Source organism: Hibiscus syriacus, unplaced genomic scaffold (assembly GCF_006381635.1).
Source record: "Hibiscus syriacus cultivar Baekdansim isolate YM2019G1 unplaced genomic scaffold, ASM638163v2 tig00110600_pilon, whole genome shotgun sequence".
Classification (NCBI taxonomy): Eukaryota; Viridiplantae; Streptophyta; class Magnoliopsida; order Malvales; family Malvaceae; genus Hibiscus; species Hibiscus syriacus.
The window spans coordinates 314651-335125 of record NW_024062797.1 but is presented as its reverse complement, the minus strand read 5'-3'; the positions used below and the strand labels follow the sequence as shown (position 1 = coordinate 335125).

Here is a 20475-nt window from a genome sequence, read left to right as displayed (position 1 = left end):
TAATATTCAGGGCAATCGCTACTTGATTTCAAGTTGAGCGTCCAGGTGGGTAAGGGAGATAGGGTGAACAAGTGTAACGATGGCATGTGACAAAAACGTCACGCCGTTGAGTAGGGGAGAATGTCACATATTGGAGAGACGGGGGATATTAATCCCATATCGGAAAGGAAAAGAGAGGTCCCGGAGTTTGTAAGCAATGAGCCGATGATGCTGCACATCCTATTAAACATGTATTTTAGGAAGAGAATAATGGTCCGACAAAAATAATCCGACGAAAAGTCATGTCCATTGACAATGGAAAATAGTAAGATACATGCTATACAAATTTGATGATGCATTGCATTCTAGTTTGCATCAATTGTGATAAAGATTTGGTTCTTGACTGCAAACTATGATGGATATACGAGTTCTTAAAACAAAAACGAACTCGCCACCATCCGCCATCGAGCAATAGAAAGCATGTAGATGACCATTGCTTTTAGAGTTCACTCCTAATCTACCATCTTTTATGAATTTATGTAACACATTGCTTGTGCTTGAAGAAAATAAGAATCCTTGTATTTCCTGCCACTCCCAATGTGAATCCCGTTGCGGATCCAGTCGTCTCGATGCACCCAAGCATCCCGACCAAAATCTAGGACTCCAAGGATCTGTAATAATCACGGTAGAATAAAAAATTTCAAGTAATCTCATCATCTCATTCATCAACAATGATATATACTTGAGTGTGACCTAACCACTCAATCTCATTTAATAAAAGCAGAAAACCAGCTTTTAGCTTCACGCCTGGTACTAATCCATGTAAAAGCTTAAAAATATCACCCTTATGAGGATATTGCTTAAGCAAAGTCAATGAGCAAATGCATTTATGTATCGAAAACAAAAAAAACCCAAATGTGGAAGAAGAAAATGGATGGGAGATGACTTACTGCTCCGCCTTTCCAAGCCACGAAAGTCGGGTTCGTTCTTGATTCCAAAACCTATCACAGGTGAGATTCAAGCAGACCAAAATCATCATATCCTTAGTTGAATGAAGAAATAGACAAAATAAGTAAGCATCACCGAACCATATCAACAATCTGAATATCAAGATAGGAAATATACACGGATTCTAAACATATCAACAATCCGGTGCAGAAGACGGACATAGCACCTTTTTAGTGAAGATTAAAATTTGGTGGGACTTACCTCAACAGTATGAATTGCTTCATTTGAAGGAATGGTATGTAAGACTCTGCAAATATATAGAAAGAAGAAATCATGATAAAATTATTACATGGCATTTTAAATATTACTAAGAAAAATGATTATATTCTGGCGACTAGAAGTATCATCTTGTAAGGGATCTGCTAACCAAGGTACAAATTACAAGCATACGGGACACAACTAATAAGGATCAAGTCCCACAGCACATTCGAAAAACTATTTAAATTATTCTAAAAACTTTCGAGATGATTTAAACGAAAAACAGACAAAAGATTCTTTAACTAAAGTTTCCATGAAGATAGTATGCAACGAAATATAAAACACAGCGTATTCTAGTGGTATTATTACCACTTGACAGTCGATGCACTTAATGCGTTCTTAGTCAACAATGCCAATATAGAACTAGGGTATTTGACCTAGCCCAAGTACTCTTCAAGCCTTATACTTTATGATTTAGGCTTGAAATAAACCAAATAAATCTGATTATTATTTTTTATCGAACATGCCATCAGCCCATCACTGCATATATTAACTGCTACATGCCCAAAGTAGGATGACGAGAAAGGGGGAAAAAAGGGAAACCGACCTTTCCTCCACAGCAGGAATGAGCCCACCTGTTAAAGCCACACCACCAATCTGAAGCACAAAACCAAGTTAAAAGTTTGATTCTTAAAATATGAAAGCGTATCATGTGGTCTACACTTCTTAAGAGTCTCACCAATTGTATGCTACAAAACAATTTTCTTTGCAAGTCTATGCGACCTGTCATATGAAAAAATAAAAATTTAAATAGTTAGGTTGGGATGGGGTGTTATAGGTTATTAGAATATGCTGAATTAGCACTATGCAAAAACCTACCAGTTGAAAGAATGCTACTGGTTATGGCTTCCGCTAGGCCAAGCTTCTCTTCTTTCTTAGGTTTCATTGGAAAAAATGGATAGTTATCCCACATTTGTAAACCAGCATTACCGCTAGGATAAAAACCATCTGGCATGTCAGATCTTCTTGAGAATTCTATATGCCATGTTTCTTCCAGCATATCTTCATAGTCATGAAACCTGGTGAAGCACACCATCAAAATAACCCTAAAGGAAACGATTCAAAACTACTTCCAGAGAAGGGAGCAATACTGAACAAGTATTACTAACCAAGAACGGGGTGGAGGAGGATATAGATCAGGAATCAAAAGTGTTGGGTAGAACAAACTCATAGGAGGAACCTGTTTAAAACAAGCTATCAGTCGTAAATCCTTTGGAGAGAAGAAAACGATGTCCAAGTTAAAACATACATTCAGAGCAGTTAGCCTTGTCTTATGAGATCCTGCAGGCATGGCGTCCTCATAAGAATGAACTACAGCAACAGCATCAAGTTCACCCTCCTGTGAAACAGCGCATTGAGAAAGTACAATAAGAGTATTTCCACAGCTAAGAAACCTAAGAATACCAGATACAGGAGCCAAATGGTTCACCTTGATTTCACAATAGGACTCCTTTAGCCTGTTCAGCGTCAATAGATCTATAGGCTTTGTCAAAATGTCGGTACGAATTTGTGGCCATGTCTGATGATGCCTCTGGGTCCAAAGAAGGCATCTTGATATATCCTGGAAAAGTTCATAAAAAATGATGAAATCACCAACGAAAGAAACAAATGATATCTTCTATTTTAATCTGAGGGAGAAAAGTTTTAGATGAACCCTATAAGATAATGGGCATAGGCAGTTTGACCAACATCGACAACTATTCAATAATGAAGATTCAACTTCTGAATGGAGAAAACAGAGGGACAGAAAGAATGATGAGAATTCAAACCTCTCCACCAAAGGGTAAAGTCTTCTCTGTATTAGGTAGAGCCACTCCATCCTGCAGACAATAAGAGTTCCCAATAGTGTAAGACCGCAGCTCTCTCAAATTAGTCATTTCCCAGTTATGCTACACATAATAGAACCAAGCTTAAAACAAATATCAAATGTCCAATTTGTGAATAGTGTAGTCCCTTCAATAGAAGAAAAAGAATGAATCTACACAAATAATAAGTGGTCTACTTAATATGTGAATCAGCTACCTCAACACAGATGACTGATGATGCTTGAGCACCCAAATTTACAACACATGCAGTTGATAACCCGTTCCCAAAAACTGCTGCCAGGCCTTCCTGAGATCATCATATTTGAAGCAAATAATTCACCACAAAGAACAATCTTCTACTTAGAGAGCTTCTACTGGTAGAGCTGAATAAAAGAAAATCTCATGAAATAATCAGTAAGACTAAGTAAAACTACATTACCAAGACAGGATACCTGTTACAGCGAGGTTTGTTTATAAATTTGAGTACTATATGGCACAGACAAATTGTTGTAGATATGTAAGAAGATATACACATTTACAGATTGTAAATGAGTCAAAGAAGTTCAAGAAGCCACTTGTGTTCAATCCACATCATTCTTATGAAGGAAAACAAAAGATCCATAATGGAGGGCCTCTATCATACCGTGACAAACTTATAGCACAAAGCCCATATATCCATCAAAGACATGTGAGTAAAACCTAATCATACAAGATAAACTCATTGGTTGTTGCTCTAAAAGGTTTCTGACTTGCCAAAGTACCCGGCAAGTGCCGATAATAACAAAAGTAATTACAAAGTGCTAACTGTGCTGCTACATCATTTGGTTTAATGCTGGTATTGGAATTTGGAACTTGATTTATATTTACACATAAGAAGTATGAGATGAAACACCTGGTGTACAACTGCTGAGCTAAAACGCAAGTCTCCCAATACAATAGATAAGATCTCCTTTATCTCTGCTTGTAACAACCCACAAAATTTGAAGTTACCAAATATTCCATATTGACACACGCATAAACTGAATCTGGAATTTTTACCACAAGACAGAGAACAGAATAGAAGGGATGAGATTAGCTACAATTAGAAAATGGTACTCAATTTTTATATACCACGATTATCAAATGTCTCTGGAACAACAAGAATAGCAGAATATAAGGTCCTTTCATGGAGAGGGATATGCAATTTCTCTAACAAAATCCAGTCCCATAAAGCATGCAGATCTTCAAGGACCTGCAATATAATAAAGTAATTTTAAGAAGGTAGATTAATTATCCTTCTGTTTAAACAACCATGCAGCTATCTCAATAGTTGGGTTCTTTTATCAGTGTAAACAAAAATTGAGCAGGTTCAAGATGATTGAATATTCAATTGAGGAAATGTGAATGTATGAACGCTGACAAGCATAGTGACAGCACCTGCTGCATGGGGTAATGTTGCGAAATATTCAGATGACCTCTACGAATAAGACGTCTTAAGGAATATGGCTCAGAGGGAGGTATCCTTAGTGCTTCCTCACCAAATATGACCTCCCTGAACTGTTCAGCCAAAGTAGTTTCCTTTGACTCAGTACCTTCATTTTGGACTGAGGAATCAGGTACCAAACTTTTATCCGATGAACTTTCTGCACAAACAATTTTCATGTATAAGAAGCTGAGAGTAAAACTAAAGAAGTTGGCACAAGGAAAAAAATTGGAATTTCTAATCACCCTGTGGGACTGATGACTTTAGATCTTTCACATGTGTATCAGTCCAAGTGAAGGCTCCATCTTTCCTATTATTCTGAGGATTATACCCATCAACACGTCCCATCTGCACATTAGCTTAAGTGGTTCAGTACTACCACTACTTCAATCTCCAATAGGTCAATATATAGCTACCACCAGGTGCCATACTTAACTTCAGCTGAAACCCTTACCTTTCGCGGAACAGAAGAATTGGCAACCTCTTCATCAAGGAAAGGTATCTTCAACAACGACGCAATCTTACAAACAAACAAACATCAAATTCAAACACCGGATTACCACATAAAACAAGTTGATATAAACAAGAAAAAGGAAAAGTGAAACACACTCATGACTCACCACATCATATGCTTTTTCACGCTCCATATGCTGCGCCGTGGTAACTTGAGAATTAAGCAACTGAAAACCCAAAAAACAATGGAAAGAATCCAAATTTTCATTCAAACAAACCCGGATGGAAAACAAGGGAAAACATAGAACAAGAGATAGTTAAGAAAAGAGGGGGAACCTGATCTTGAACATTTAACTTGGAGAACTGGTCGGTACGGCGAGCAATGCAATGAGGAATGCTGAAAGGGGAGTCTTGCTTAGCTAACCCTACTCTAATATTTGCAGAGCCTAACCAAATTTAACAAGCAAATTAGTCCCATTGCCTAGTTGTAGGAATTTTAAAAGGGGAATAGTAAAACGAGAAAAAGGAAGTACCTGGATTGATGACGACGAGATTGGAGCCACGTTCCGCGAGGAGTTGAGAAGGAACAACTGTTTTCAAATAATCCTGCAAAAATCCATAACGATTAGCATAACAAAAGAAAAAGATGGAATTTTTCGGGGGGGAAAACCAAAATTTATGGAACGATTTAGGGTTTCATGGGTTTTTCTTTTTTACCATGAGGAATTAGAAGAACCGTATGAATCAGCTTTCGTTCTCTTGTATACGAAGAAATTTCAGCCTGCTTACTTCACTCTGAAACCCAGTGCGAGATTTCCTTGTGTTTCTATTTCGTACTGCAAGACCATATTAAACGGTGCCGTTTGATTTTGTCAAGGTTCTGCCCATCTCATTTTTTGTTTTTGGAATTAATATATTCGATCTATTGACCGACTATTCCAGATCGAATACTGAAGAAGCAAGAGCGATACTCTTAACCCAGTTTGCTCAATTCACAAACATCATTCGAACTCCTGATCTTGCTTAAGTGTCTCATCCCACTAGACCAATATTTATAAGATATCAATAAAAGTTAATAATTAGGGTAAATTACGCGTTTAGTACTTAAACTATTAGTTTTGGTTCGTTTTAGTATCTAACTTTTTAATTTTTTTTAAAATTATATCTAAAGTTTAATTTTTGTTTCATTTTAGCACCTGTCTTTAAAAACTTTAATTTTTGTTTCATTTTAGTACTCTTTAAAATTTAACGTTAAGTTTTGAAAAAATTGAAAGTTTATGTACTAAAACAGACCAAAACTAATAGTTTAGGTACTAAATGCGTTAAATTTTTAACAACGGGTATTAAAATGAAACAAAAATTAAATTTTAGATATGATTTTGAAAAATTAAAAATTAACTGAAACTTATAATTTATGTACTAAATGCATAATTTGATCTTATATCATATTCGAATCCGAAATTTTTAAAGATAATAATTATCCCGACTTAATGATGACAATCGAAAAAGCAATAATAGATGGAAAGCGCCCACTCGATACGGTTTACAAGACATTTAATATCATAGTGACTGTTTTATGTGCCCATAGCCATTGCATTTGATTAATGGTCCATTATTTTAGTTCTTGATACATCATTGAAACCCACACTTTCTTTTATTTTTCAACCCTCCTTATCATTGCTGGAAATGTGGAACTTGACCTCATCAAACTGCAAACACATTGTTTTTCAATTATTGATAATTTCGATCGATCGTAAATCGAAAAATCTTGAACATATATTACGATTAGATGGTATTACCATTATATAGCAGATATCTTCTCTCTTAGTATTTATCAGAAGATTTGAATAGTCCATATGGATTACTCAAAACTGATATCCAACTCTAAGAGTGTCGATGAATAAGATCCGGCGGCTCCGAGCGAGTGAGTTAGAAGCTTTCGACGAGACGAAATCTGGTGTAAAAGGAATCGTTGATGCTGGAATCAAGTAAGTTCCGAGGATGTTTCATCAACCAAGAGATGGTTACTCAGTTTCATGCGGCACACAGTACAGTATTCCTGTTACAGACCTAGAAGGAATGAAGCGAAACCGAAATACTCGATCGTCGAGAAAGTTCGAAACGCGTCGAAGAGGTGGGGATTCTTCCAAGTGCTTAACCATGGGATTCCAATGAATGTCATGGAGGGGATGAAGGATGGTGCACGTAGGTTTTTCGATCAAGATGTCAAGGCTAAAAGCCAGTTCTTCTCTCGCGATTACACGAGACGTGGTTTACAATTCGAATTTCGATCTGTATAGCGCACCAGCGGCTAAATGGAGAGATACGGTTGGCCCCTTATCCTCCCAAAACAGAAGAGTTGCCTGCAGTTTTCAGGTATGCAAACAACATAACTATTGAAGTATACATATTCAGACATGAAAGTGATTCTTAATTTACCTGTAGGGATATAATGGTGGAATACTCGAAGCAAGTGATGAATTTGGGTTATTTCCTGTTCGAGTTACTGTCCGAGGCTCTCGTTCTGGACCCTGATTACCTGTGAGAAATCGATTGCGCTAAGGGGCTGGTCATGTTGTCGCATTACTATCCGGTTTGTCCGCAACCGGAACTAGACTTTTGGCTCAAGCAAGCATGCGGACAATGGCTTTCTCACTGTCCTACATGACATGTTGGTGGTCTCCAAGTACTGCATCAAAATCAATGGATCGATGTACCCCCGACTCCCGGTGATCTAGTCATTAACATCGGAGATCTCCTACAGGCAAGTCGATGTTACTCCGACTTTTCATTTAAGCACTCGAATTTGATACCAACCCGTTTTTTCGTTTCAGCTTTTATCGAATGACGATTTACGAGTGTGGATCGTAGAGTGTTGACAAACTCTGTAAGGACTTACGGACTAATTAAGTTGTTATCAGAAGAAAATCCACCAAAATACAGGGAAATCACCATAAGTGAATATGTTGAATATTACCAAGCAAAAGGCCTTGATGGTACCTCTGCTCTGCTTCATTTCAATCTCTAAACACGGCCATGGAGATTATTATAGCGGCAATGCCGACCGATTTAGAGAAGTCTATGAAATTTTCGTAGAGGTGGACACAATAAAATTTCAAGATAAACACTTTTAATAAAATAAACAATTAACATAATGAAATTCGGATTTCGGATTCTAGGTCCTATATACCTCCGCCACTGGGCTTGATTCCCGTTGGCAATGAGGGTCGATATATGATACGTGGTGCAACACAGAGGGTGATGAAACCTTCTAAATTATTTATTTTCGAATTAATTGCATCGTAATTTTAAATTAGTTCTTAAACTATTGAACATTTCAATTTTATCCCTGAACAATGACTATCATTTTAAATTAGTCTTTCCCAAATTAAGATCTTCGTTCTAAATCAGTGCCCAAACTTTTTGAACATATCAATTTAATCCTAAATTATACGTATATACTAATCGCATCCCTTGTTAATAAAATCGTTAGACCAAGTTATACTATTATATGTTTGAACAAGTAAAATTTAGGTTAAACTATGGTTGAAATGTATTACATATTTGGATGAATTTGGAGATAAAATTGAAGATGCAAAAGTTTAGGGTCCAATTTAGAATGTTATTCTTAGTTTGGGGATGAAATTGGAATGTTCAAAAGTTTAAGGACTAATTTAGAATGAGAGTCATAGTTTTAGGATAAAATTGAAATGTTTAAAAGTTTAAACAGTAATGTGAAATAAATATCATAATTTGAAGACATATGATGCAATGAACTCTTTATTTTCTTCGTACGATCCTTTTTGACTTGTCACTTTAAAATTATCAGTTACGAGTCTCTATCTAAATTATAAATAGATCAACCGTCTATTACCGACGCATAACACATTACTATCATCGACAAATATTTGTCTATGGATAAAATTTGGGTTTGTTTGAAGGGATATAATAATGGAGTACACAAAGCAAGTAAGGCAACTGAGTTATTTTCTGTTAAAGTTACTGTCGGAGGCTCTAGGATTGCATCCTGATCACCTGAAAGACATGGGTTGTGCCGACAGCCTCATTATGATGTCGCATTATTATCCGGCGTTTCCGCAGCCTGAACTCACTCTGGGGTTTACCAAGCACTCCGACAGTAACTTCCTCACGGTGATCATACAAGACCATATTAGTGGCCTCCAGGTTCTTCATCAAAACCAACGGGTTGATATCTCCCCGATTCCCGGTGCCCTGGTCATTAACATTGGCGATCTTCTGCAGGTAACCTTACATCTAGTTAAAGACGTTGCAGATGTCGAGGTTCGAATCTACATGAACCGACTCGAATACGTGTCCCGATTACTAATTCGACATTAATTTCATGTGCTTTTTTCCCCAGCTGATATCAAATGATGTGTTTAAAAGCGTGGAGCATAGAGTGGTGTCGAGATCAGTAGGGCCAAGAGCATCAGCGGCCTTCTTTTTCGGCACTTATCACCATTCAAATACAAGAACTTATGGTACCTCTGCCCGCCCACATGTCAAGCTCTAAACACGGTCATGGAGATTAGATTACAGCACCAAGCAATGACCAATACTTTCTATCATTTGGATTTCTTTCTGTAAAATGTTGGTCAATGAAAACTTTGATCCTTGACCAATTAAAATGATTTGATGTTTTCATATATGAGATTATTAGCTATTCAAACTTGGAACTATATAATATAATTTTTTTAAAATAAATGAGACTTTCTCTCTCTCTCTTACTAGTGATACCATTCCGTATTCTCTTAAACTTCAATCAATTTGAGACTTTTACTTAAACCAGAAGGAATGAATCACCTACCATAGGCAAAACACGTCGTTTCTTATAATAAATATTGTCTTAAATCATTACCTCACATGTTATACATTATATAAATAAATTTGGTACAAGGGCACATGAGGCCCTGTACTTTTCCAAAACAATCAACATGTTATATAAGTGGTTGAGATTCAAGAATTTGAGTTTGTAAGACCAAGTTCGAATCCCACCACCGTCGCTCTTGGTGGACAATCTGTAAAGTCCTATGTAAATCCCAATTGGGTCTTAGGTATTCCCTAGCCCTGGACTGAGGGAGCCACCCCTGACCTAAACTTTTATGTACAAAAAAATTAAAGATAAAATGAGTTCTCAACAATTATTTATATTACATTACAAATAATTCTCATCTAATCTTATATTATTTTAATAAAAAAATTATTAATTTATAAATATATTTTTCAATGCCATGGTAGATCAATACCAAAATTTTCTTAAATATATCAAAACTTGCAACTAACTCTAAAATATCCACGCTCTATCATACATCCCAACATTATTACATGTTCCAAAATAATGGCAATAACACCAATAGCGTTGAAGGCAAAATGTTTAAGTGAAAGAATCAAATTTTAATAGGGGCTCAAAATAAATATTGAAGGACTAAAGGGTTTAGCATATATTTGTAGTATTTTAAATTTAAAATATTTATAGTATTTTAAATTTAAAATATTTGTATTTTAAAAAAATCAAATAAGCCGATGTCCTTGAAAAAAAAATTAATTTGACCTTTAAACTTGAAAAAAAAATCAATTTAATTCATCTACCACGTCATTAATTATATCACCAGTCACAGTGAATTAACACATTAACATCGTAAAGTATCACATCAACATTATAACGATCAACGACTGAAATCGTTAATTAAAAGACCACGTTAAATTCTTTTTCCAAGTTTTATCACACAATTATTATTTTACTATTCCCTCAAACTAAAAAAAACCCTAAGTCATTGTAGTTCACAAGCAATTGTTATTTTTAAATTATTTTGTTCAAAATTTTCGTTTTCAATAAGATTTTATAATTAAACCCTATACACACATTTTAATTAAGATTTAAAAAAAATCTTTAATCTTAATTATAAAATATTGTAAGAAAGGGAGGAGCAGATTCCAGAACCAGAGAAAATGGCATCCGAGACCTCAGTTGATTACGACCGAACCAAAGAGTTGAAAGAGTTCGACGACACAAAAGCCGGTGTCAAAGGACTCGTCGACGCCGGAATACTTAACATCCCCAAGATTTTCGTCCGACCGCCGAGGAACTTGCCGCCGATGAACTGAACACCGACCATAAAAACATTGAAGTCCCGATAATAGACTTGAGCGACATCGGAGACGAAAGCCGGCGTAAATAGATGGTAAACGAGGTGAGGGTTGCATCAGAGGAATGGGGTTTCTTCCAAGTGATAAACCATGGGATCCCTTCAAGTGTTTTGGATGAAATGATCGAAGGGATACATTTGTTTAATGAACAAGACTTGGAGCTGAAGAAAGAACTGTATAGCCGTGACAGAGAAAAGAAAGTTAAGTTCAGCTCGAACTTTGATCTTTTCACTTCCAAAACAGCCAATTGGAGGGACACCTGACCCTTCGGACATGCCACAAATCTGCAGGTCACTGACCACTAAAATCTCGTTTTGTTTGCTGATTATGGCGCATTTACATTGATTTTCTCTGGTTTTTGTTTGCAGACGATCAACAATTGAGTATATTAAGCATATGAAAAGATTGGGAGAAACTTTGTTCGAGTTGCTATCGGAGGCTCTCGGTCTTCGACCGGACCACCTGGGCTCGATCAGATGTTGTAAAGGGAGTAGCTTACACTCCCACTACTATCCGCCTTGCCCTCAGCCTGAACTGACATTAGGGGTAAGAAAACATGCTGATCCGGGCATATTGACATTGCTTTTGCAGAACAATATCAGTGGCCTCCAAGTCCTTCATAATGACCAATGGTTCGATGTCCGCCCCACTCGAGGCGGCTTGGTCGTGAACATCGGTGATCTTCTTCAGGTTAGCTTCGAATCGGACAGGCTTTTTCGTTCGACTTTTTTTAATAGAGACTAACATCTTATGTTATCACGGTAGGTTTTATCGAATGATAAGTTCAAGAGTGTGAAGCACAGAGCAATTGCCAATCATGTCGGACCGAGAATTACGGTGCCGTGCTTCTTTTTGGGACATGCTAGCCTGCTTGAGAAGCCATTTGGGCCGATCAAAGAGCTGATATCAGAGGCGAATCCTCCTCGATACAATGAATTCTTGCTGAAGGATTATGTTGCCAAGTTCCTGTCTAGCTCGCTTGATAAAAAGCCTCCTATAGATTACTACAAGCTGTGAAACTAAAACTATCAATTCGTTGTCTGAATGAAACAGTGTAATGTGTTTCAGTTTGCAATAAAACTATCTTCGGTCTGATTCTGAAGAACACTAAATTGGACTCTCATACTCCAAAACAAGAACAAGATAATTTAAAAAAAAACACTCATAAAAGAACTTGATTATCTTTAGTCAGAAGCAACTTGTGCAGCTAATTGCAAGTAAAAAAAAGGGTTTATGTCATTGCTGTTCATAAGTCAACGGCAGTTTTTTATTCTTATGTTCAAGGAAAGTAGTATTTTAGTTCCCAGATGAAATCTGAGCATGATCCATTGATCATTTCCAAGAAAGAGATGAAAAAATGTCATCCAAAACATCCATTGATTCCAACAGAACCAAAGAGTTGAAAGAGTTCGACGACACAAAAGCCGGTGTAAAAGGATTCGTCGACGCCGGAATACTCAACATCACCAAGATCTTCAGTCGACCAGCCGAGGACCTTGCCGCCGACGAATCGAATTCCAGCCAGAAAACCGATATCGAAGTCCCGATCATAGATTTAAGCGGCATCAGAGACGAAAACTGGCTTAAGGAGATCGTAAACGAGGTGAGGGTTGCATCAGAGGAATGGGGTTTCTTCCAAGTTATAAACCATGGGATCCCTACAAGTGTTTTGGATGACATGATTGAAGGGATACGTTTGTTTAATGAACAAGACTTGGAGTTGAAGAAAGAGGTGTATAGCCGTGACAGAGCAAAGAAGGTTAAATTCAACACTAATTTTGATCTGTTTGCTTCGAAAACAGCTGATTGGAGGGGCACTTTGACCCTTTCTTTCCTTGATTCTGATCCTGACCCTTCAGCTATGCCACAAGTCTGCAGGTAACTGAGCACTAAAATCCAATTTTTGCTGCTGATTTTGGTGCAATTTACATTGATTTTTTAAAAATTTGCAGAGGATCAACAGTTGAATATATTAAGCATACGAAAAGATTGGCAGAAACTTTATTCCAGCTTCTCTCGGAGGCTCTCGGTCTTCAACTGGACCGCCTTAGTTCGATCGGATGTTGTAAACGGCATAGCTTACACGCTCATTACTATCCGCTTTGCCCTCAGCCTGAACTCACTTTAGGTGTGAAGAAACATGCAGATGGTAGCATATTGACATTGCTTCTGCAGAACCATATAAGCGGTCTCCAAGTCTTACACGATGACCAATGGTTTGATGTCCGTCCCACTCGAGGTGGCTTGGTAATAATCATCGGAGATCTTCTTCAGGTTAGCATGAAACCACATCTGTCTTCCATTGAATTCTTTCGTCTCGAAATGCCACCGATCATGTTTATCCTGTTATGGTTAGATACTGTCAAATGATAAATTCAAGAGTGTGAAGGATAGAGCAATAGCCAATCGTGTCGGACTGAGAATTATGGTGCCGTGCTTCTTCTCCGGATACGATAGCTTGCTTGACAAGTCATTCGGGCCGATCGAAGAGCTGATCTCGGAGGCGAATCCTCCGAGATACAAAGAATTCTTGCTGAGGGATTATATTGCCAAATTTTTATCTAGCTCACTTGACAACAAGGCTTCTATAGATTACTACAAGCTGCGATTTGATTGAAACTAAAATGAAAATTTGGTGCCCAATTGATAAAGGAATTTATTCAGCACTTCAAATAGAACCAATCACATAATTTAGTGACTAAGAAGATAATTTATCCTAAATTAAATGAAAATGTGGAAAGAAAAAAAACTTTATTTTAAAGAGGAAAAAGGGTAAAATAGGACATTGACTTCTCATGCACTCTGCCCCCTACTTTAATTAAATGTTTCAAAGTCACATGCAAATAGTTTTAAACACGTCGAAATAAAAAAGAATTATAAATGTTAAATTTTGAAATTCATAAGATAAAAATTAATTAAAGAGAACTACATTATTAATTTAAATATTTAATTAGCTATTTTTATGTAAATTAAAAAGTTATTATCCTTCTTGAGTTAGGGGGAAAAATTAAAAAACTAAAATGAACTCATTCATAAGGCTAGGGGTTATGATAAAAGGAGGGATATTACCGATAAATATTAAATTTATAAGTCCGTTTTCAATCATAAGATTAAACGAGCACACGAATCAATCGACTCATTATTCTCCTTAGAGATCATGGGTTTAGCACCGACAAGATATGAACAATCATTGTCAATGGGATAAAAGTCTTAAAATAGATATTGTCTTGCATTTACTTGATTTGTGATTAAAAAGAAGGGTAAATTATACGTTTATTACCTAAATTATTAGTTTTGGTCTATTTTAGTGCTTAAATTTTTTTATTTTTTTTCAGAGCTTAACGTTAAAATGAAACAATTTTAGGAAGAACAATAATTTCTTTAACCCTGAGATAAGTTGGTTCGTGACTTTCAATAAGAGAACTTAAATTCAGATCTTAAAAATAATATTAATGAAAGACATTGAATAGAACTCCAATATTTTCCAACATAGCTTTGAAATTGTGGTGATAATCACGTTCTGCCGGATTCACATTATTTTTCAATTACTCCAATATTTAATGATGTAGTTCAACCAATATTTACTTGCAATTCACTATACATATAGAAAGTAACTACGTGGTTCTTAGGCATCCAAGTCTTTGAGCAACTCCCATTGTTCATAAGAAAAGAAAGAGCAATCCAATTAGCAGAGAATGACATCCCAAACCAAAATTGATCTCGACCGAACCAAAGTGATGAAGGAATTCGACACAAAAGCCGGTGTTAAGGGACTCGTCGACGCCGGAATACTTAACATCCCCGAGATTTTCGTTCGACCAGCGGAGGACCTTGCCACCGAGGGACTGAATTCCGGCAGGAGAAACATCGATGTTCCGATCATTGATCTAAGCAATATCGGAGACGGTAACCTGCATAGGTCGATCGTGAACGAGGTGAGGATTGCATCAGGGGAATGGGGTTTCTTCCAAGTGATAAACCATGGGATCCCGTTAAGTGTTTTGGATGAAATGATCGAAGGGATACGTTTGTTTAATGAGCAAGACTTGGAGTTAAAAAAGGAAATGCATGGCCATGAAGGTGCAAAACATGTTCAATTCACCTCTTTTGATCTTCATAATTCACAAACTGCTGATTGGAGAGACACATTGACATTGAGGCTTGCACACCTCGAATCCGATCCCGATCCTTCGGAATTGCCGTCGGTCTGCAGACGATCTACGATCGAGTTTATTAAGCATATGAAAAGATTGGCGGAGACTTTGTTCAAGTTGCTATCGGAGGCCCTCGGTCTCCGACCGGATCACCTTGGTTCGATCGGATGCTGTAAAGGGTGTAGCATAGTGTCCCATTACTATCCACCTTGCCCTCAGCCTGAACTCGCTTTGGGGATAAGGAAACATTCAGATGCAGGCATACTGACCCTGCTTCTGCAGAACCATATCGGCGGGCTCCAAGTCCTTCGTGACGATCAGTGGTTTGACGTTCACCCCGTTCGAGGCGGCTTGGTCGTAAACATCGGCGACCTTCTTCAGGTTAGGCTCAAATCACAACACCTGATTTCCATTCCACTCTCGCAATATTAACTCTTTCTGTTGTTATGGTAGATTTTATCAAATGATGAGTTCAGGAGTGTGAAACATAGAGTGACTGCCAACCACGTCGGACCGAGAATCTCGGCGGCGTGCTTTTTCTCGGGCGATGCCAGCCTGCTCGACGAGACATTCGGACCAATCAAAGAGCTGATATCGGAGACGAATCATCCTCGGTACAAAGAGTTATTGCTGAAGGAATATCTTGCCAAGGCTGTATCCAACCCACTTGGTGACAAGCCTCCTATGGATTACTACAAGCTGTGAAGCTAAAACTATCAAAATTAAGGCAAATGTGTTGAGGATAAACCCTAAAGCATTTCAGCGTTTGTGCCGAACTGAATAAAACAGAGTGTCCTGTTTTAATTTGTAATAGAAGGATGTTAAACTATAATATGAATAAAGACAGACATGTTACTTGTCCATCGGTAATTTTAGAATTGAAATTTCACTCCAAATCCATATTATGATGAAACATTATTCGAGCGCTAAGGATGTTGATAGAGTCAACTCGGATGTGGATTGTGCTCGATGGATAGCCCCTATCGCGGGGGTGATTAAGATAAATACCGACGACGCCTATGATGGATCTCAAGGAATAGCAGCTGTTGGTGTTATAGCCCGTGATCAAAGTGGCCAAGTGTTTGGTGGACTTGCTCAACCATCTGTTGGTTGCTTTGAAGCTGGGTTTGCAGAGCTCCGTGCATTGCTTGCTGGATTGAGATTCGCTTGTGATATGGGATGGACGACAGCTCAATTTGAAACTGACTCCTTGACACTTGTTCACAAGATTACAAGAGATTATGATGATATTTCAACTCTTGGTGTTTTTGTGCAGGAAGCACGGACGATTTTCTGGAACCATTCTCAATTTCATATTACTTATGCTAGTCGTTCTTGTATTCATGTTGTTCATCAGTTAGCTAATTGGGTTATTAAAACTGGTGGCTCTTTTTGTTCTTTGATTCGGTTTGTCCCGATATCATTGCTTATGACATTCAAAACGATGTACTTGATATTTTTTATTTATGGTAATTGAGCACTCTTTTCCCCTTATTGGGTGTAGAAGGGTTTTTAACTAGACTCATTCATGGTTTCGGCTAAAAAAAAACTATAATTAAATTACATAAATTATATTTGTGATCATTTAATTATGAAAAGGTTCTAATTTGACCACTTATCTTTTCATTTTATTCATCAACTATTTAAAAGATATCATCCAAGACACGTACCGACAATATTTAATGAAAAAATTGACGTTGATCAACTTTTTTGTTAATCACGTAATGGTTAACAAAATCGGTATAATTACATGAATGGTCTGTCACTAGAAATGTGGCTTCAAGGCATTGGAGGCCCTCAAATTTTCAAAAAAAAAAAATCAATATGGTGCCTATCATTTTTTTATGATCATTGTGGCCCTACATTTAGAAAAAAAAAAAATTTAACCCTTTGACCAACGTTTTTCGTTATTGACCAACGTCGCCGTTAAATCCTGTTGACATGACACAATTTATGTCCTTTTAATGCTTAAAAAAAGAAAAATGTTAAATTTGAAACCCATCATTGGTGACCGCCGACGGTGGCGGTCATCGCAAACAAAGGAGCAAGGTCGGACCGTTTTGGTCCCCCGAAGTCGAATCTATCATCTGTTTTTTCAAAAATCGTCCCGATAGTCGTAAATATACGAAAATAGTCTTCAGCTGCTACGGGTTTCATCTCTTTGATCCCCGTCTTTCGCCGTTGGATGCAGTCGCCTCCACAATGTGTTGGTTGCGTCGTCTTGGGTAACATCTTCACCGTTTGGATTTACCAACGGCCGTCAGGAACGTCGCAAATCGAAACGCAAATATTCATCGGCAGTGCGAATTTTAATCCATGTATTATTTATACTACTTAACTTTTAAGACTAAATATATTTAAGGGTAAACTAAATCATTTACTATTTAATTTTAATCCGTGTATTATTTATACTACTTAACTTTTAATTGCACTACTTATGATATTGAACTTTGGTTTTAACTTCAGTTCTATTAGTGGGCTGTTAAAATTTAAATGACATGATACATCAAGAAATCGATCTCATTTTTATATGGTTTATGATGTCTCAAAATGATGTCATTTTGGACACTAAATTTTATGGATGTGTCGAACTGACCACTAAACTTTTAAACGATTAGTTTTTAGGCATTATACTTTTTTCGACCGTTATTAACAATGAAGTGTAGCCCTTATCAGTCGTCATTCGTGACAAGGTAGTATAAAAGTATTTTATTCTTCTTTCATATCCTATGGTTGATTTTCCACGGAACTCATTCAAAATCAATGGTCAAATTACAGTGTGTGAATTAAATACATGATACAAGGACTTATTGAAGAATTTGACCAGAAAAGTTGGTTCAGACTTTCGGTGTCTCGATTGTTTTTATATATATATAATGAACAGCAGGTATGGGGGAATTTAAAATTTGAGCTGGGGGGGGGGGGGGGGGGAACTAAAATCAATTCGATTGGCCCACTGCCCTCAATGCTAGAGTTTGACATCAAACGTATGTGTTACGGTTGGGGACCAAGACCATGACTTGTATGTGTTTTGATTAAATTTAGGGTAAAATACATAAATGATCCCGACTATAGAAAATTGTTTTGTTGAGTTTATTGACTATTAAAATTTATAAAATAATCATTCGACTATTCATTATGTTTCAAACTCGTCATTTTCCATTAAAAAATTGTCACCTGAGCTGGGCTTTAACATGATAATCATTTAAGTTTATGATATCATATCAAAGCCAGCAGGTTAACGTACATCTCAGACTGTCATCAAAATTTTAATCAAAAAGGACGAGTTTTGAACATAATGAATGATCGGATGACCGTTTTGTAACTTCTAATAGTCAAGGGACTCAACAAAGCAACTCACTATAGTAAGAGGATCATTTCATATCTTTTAATAATCAGATGACTTAATGAAATAATATACTATAGTCAGTTGATCATTTATGTACTTTATCCTTAAATTCATTAAGTGTTTTAGCGGTAAAATAAAAATATTTTTTAAGAAAATTTAAGTTTGATATTTCAACACAAGTACCCAGCTGGTCAAATATGATATATATAAATGTACTAAACATATACATTATTAATATTTCAAAATTCATATAATAATATATCTTTAATATAAGTCAATAGGCATTAATTTTTGGTTGAATATTCATTAACATCAATTGATTTTAGTAGTTAAAAAAGTCATTTTTTTATAAATTTTAATTAAATATTACTTTATAATCTCTTAAATTATTAAAAAAAATTACGATAAAAGTAAGTTGTTATTTGATACAACGTCATTTATTTATTTTACGATAAAATCAATTAGTAATATATTATTATGGTACAGGGTTCGGGGAATAGTTTATTTCGTAGTCAAACACGTAAAACTATGATCCACAACTTCTACTTAGAGTTAGAGGGAACAGATCCGACAATCTACCTCTGTATTTGCGTGTTGACAAACCATACAACGTGTGTAAGCTGCCACAGGTAAGAAAAATAGTCCACATGCTTTCCCCTTTAGTCAAAGATGGTCTACCCCATCACAATAGTGGCCCTAATGTATCAATAAAATCAAGAATCAAGTATATAAATAGTCTCGATTATAGGACGTTATTTTGTTAAATTTTTTTTACTATTATAAAATAATCATTCGACCCTAACTTATTATTTTATTGAATCTTTTGACCATTAAAAGTTATAATATATCTACTTTACTATTTATATGTTCAAATCTCGTCCTTTTCGTTAAAAAAATATCGTTTGAATTAGACTTTAATCTGTTGACTCAGGTATAATAAATTCGTATTTTAATTATATTTACTAACACCGTTGTTGTTTTCAAGCACTAGCTCGATAACATAATGTTTCAAGTATTGGTTGGTCGACATAATGTAAATAGAGAGTCGATTCATAAAGTACAACTGAAACGGTTATATCTTAGTCAACACACTAACATTCAACTCGAATGATCGTCAATCTTTTAATAGAAAATGACGAGTTTGAAACATAAAAAAAGTTAAATGACTGTTTTATAACTTTTAATAATAAGACGACTCAACAAAATAACACCTATAATCGAAAAACCATTTTTAAATTTTTAATAGTAAAGAGACTCAACAAAAAGTACTATAATCATAGGACCATTTGTATACTTTATTTTAAAATTTAAAAACAATTTGTTCACATCACCTATTTACATTAAATTTTAGGATTTATTAGAATTTATGGTTTAATATTTAAATTTTAGATATTAATTTTTTGGGTAAAGTATAAAAATGGTCTCCTAACTATAGGATACTATTTTATTAAGTCCTTTAAGTATTAAAAATTACAAAATAGTCTTCTAACGATAGGGAGTTGCTTTGTTTAGTTCATTGACTATTAAAAGTTACAAAATGGTCACCCGACTATTTATCATGTTCCAAACTCGTCATTTTCCGTTAAAATTTTGACGACAATCTGAGTTGTACGTTAATTTGTTAATTGGGATATGATAAAATATGACATCATAATCTTAAACGACTATCATATCTCATTCAACATGTTAACGTTCAGTTCAGACGACCGTTAATTTTTAATGAAAAAAGACGAGTTTATAACATAATGAATAATCGAGTGACTCGTAAAACTATAAAGAACGCTGTTTAAATAATTTATTTTTGTCAAATTTTCTTCATTCTCTATTGTTGCTGAAAAG

At 36.0% G+C, this 20475-nt stretch overlaps 3 protein-coding genes and 2 pseudogenes across 3 annotated transcripts; 4 read left to right on the top strand and 1 right to left on the bottom strand.

Moving 5' to 3' along the window:
• Window positions 1-437: 437 nt before the first annotated feature.
• Window positions 438-5772, bottom strand: LOC120134870 (actin-related protein 9). The gene is made up of 20 exons (XM_039151251.1): window positions 5683-5772; window positions 5499-5571; window positions 5302-5411; window positions 5133-5192; window positions 4967-5032; window positions 4758-4860; window positions 4467-4672; window positions 4161-4281; window positions 3943-4007; window positions 3268-3357; window positions 3015-3065; window positions 2675-2806; window positions 2495-2584; window positions 2355-2425; window positions 2065-2264; window positions 1925-1968; window positions 1793-1842; window positions 1189-1234; window positions 930-980; window positions 438-650 (listed from the first exon to the last, which is right to left on the bottom strand). Exons 1-20 carry the CDS (start codon window positions 5683-5685, stop codon window positions 507-509), a joined length of 1776 nt encoding a protein of 591 aa, XP_039007182.1. The 5' UTR covers window positions 5686-5772; the 3' UTR covers window positions 438-506.
• Window positions 5773-6861: 1089 nt separating this feature from the next.
• Window positions 6862-9499, top strand: LOC120134902 (annotated as a pseudogene).
• A 1406-nt stretch (window positions 9500-10905) lies between these two features.
• On the top strand, window positions 10906-12156 carry LOC120134872 (annotated as a pseudogene).
• A 334-nt stretch (window positions 12157-12490) lies between these two features.
• On the top strand, window positions 12491-13750 carry LOC120134901 (1-aminocyclopropane-1-carboxylate oxidase homolog 1-like). The gene is made up of 3 exons (XM_039151275.1): window positions 12491-13011; window positions 13086-13407; window positions 13490-13750. Exons 1-3 carry the CDS (start codon window positions 12491-12493, stop codon window positions 13748-13750), a joined length of 1104 nt encoding a protein of 367 aa, XP_039007206.1.
• A 1010-nt stretch (window positions 13751-14760) lies between these two features.
• LOC120134914 (1-aminocyclopropane-1-carboxylate oxidase homolog 1-like) lies at window positions 14761-16150 on the top strand. Its single transcript, XM_039151285.1, has 2 exons — window positions 14761-15668; window positions 15741-16150. The coding sequence occupies exons 1-2, from the start codon at window positions 14829-14831 to the stop codon at window positions 15990-15992; spliced, it is 1092 nt and encodes a 363-aa protein (XP_039007216.1). The 5' UTR covers window positions 14761-14828; the 3' UTR covers window positions 15993-16150.
• Window positions 16151-20475: the final 4325 nt, after the last annotated feature.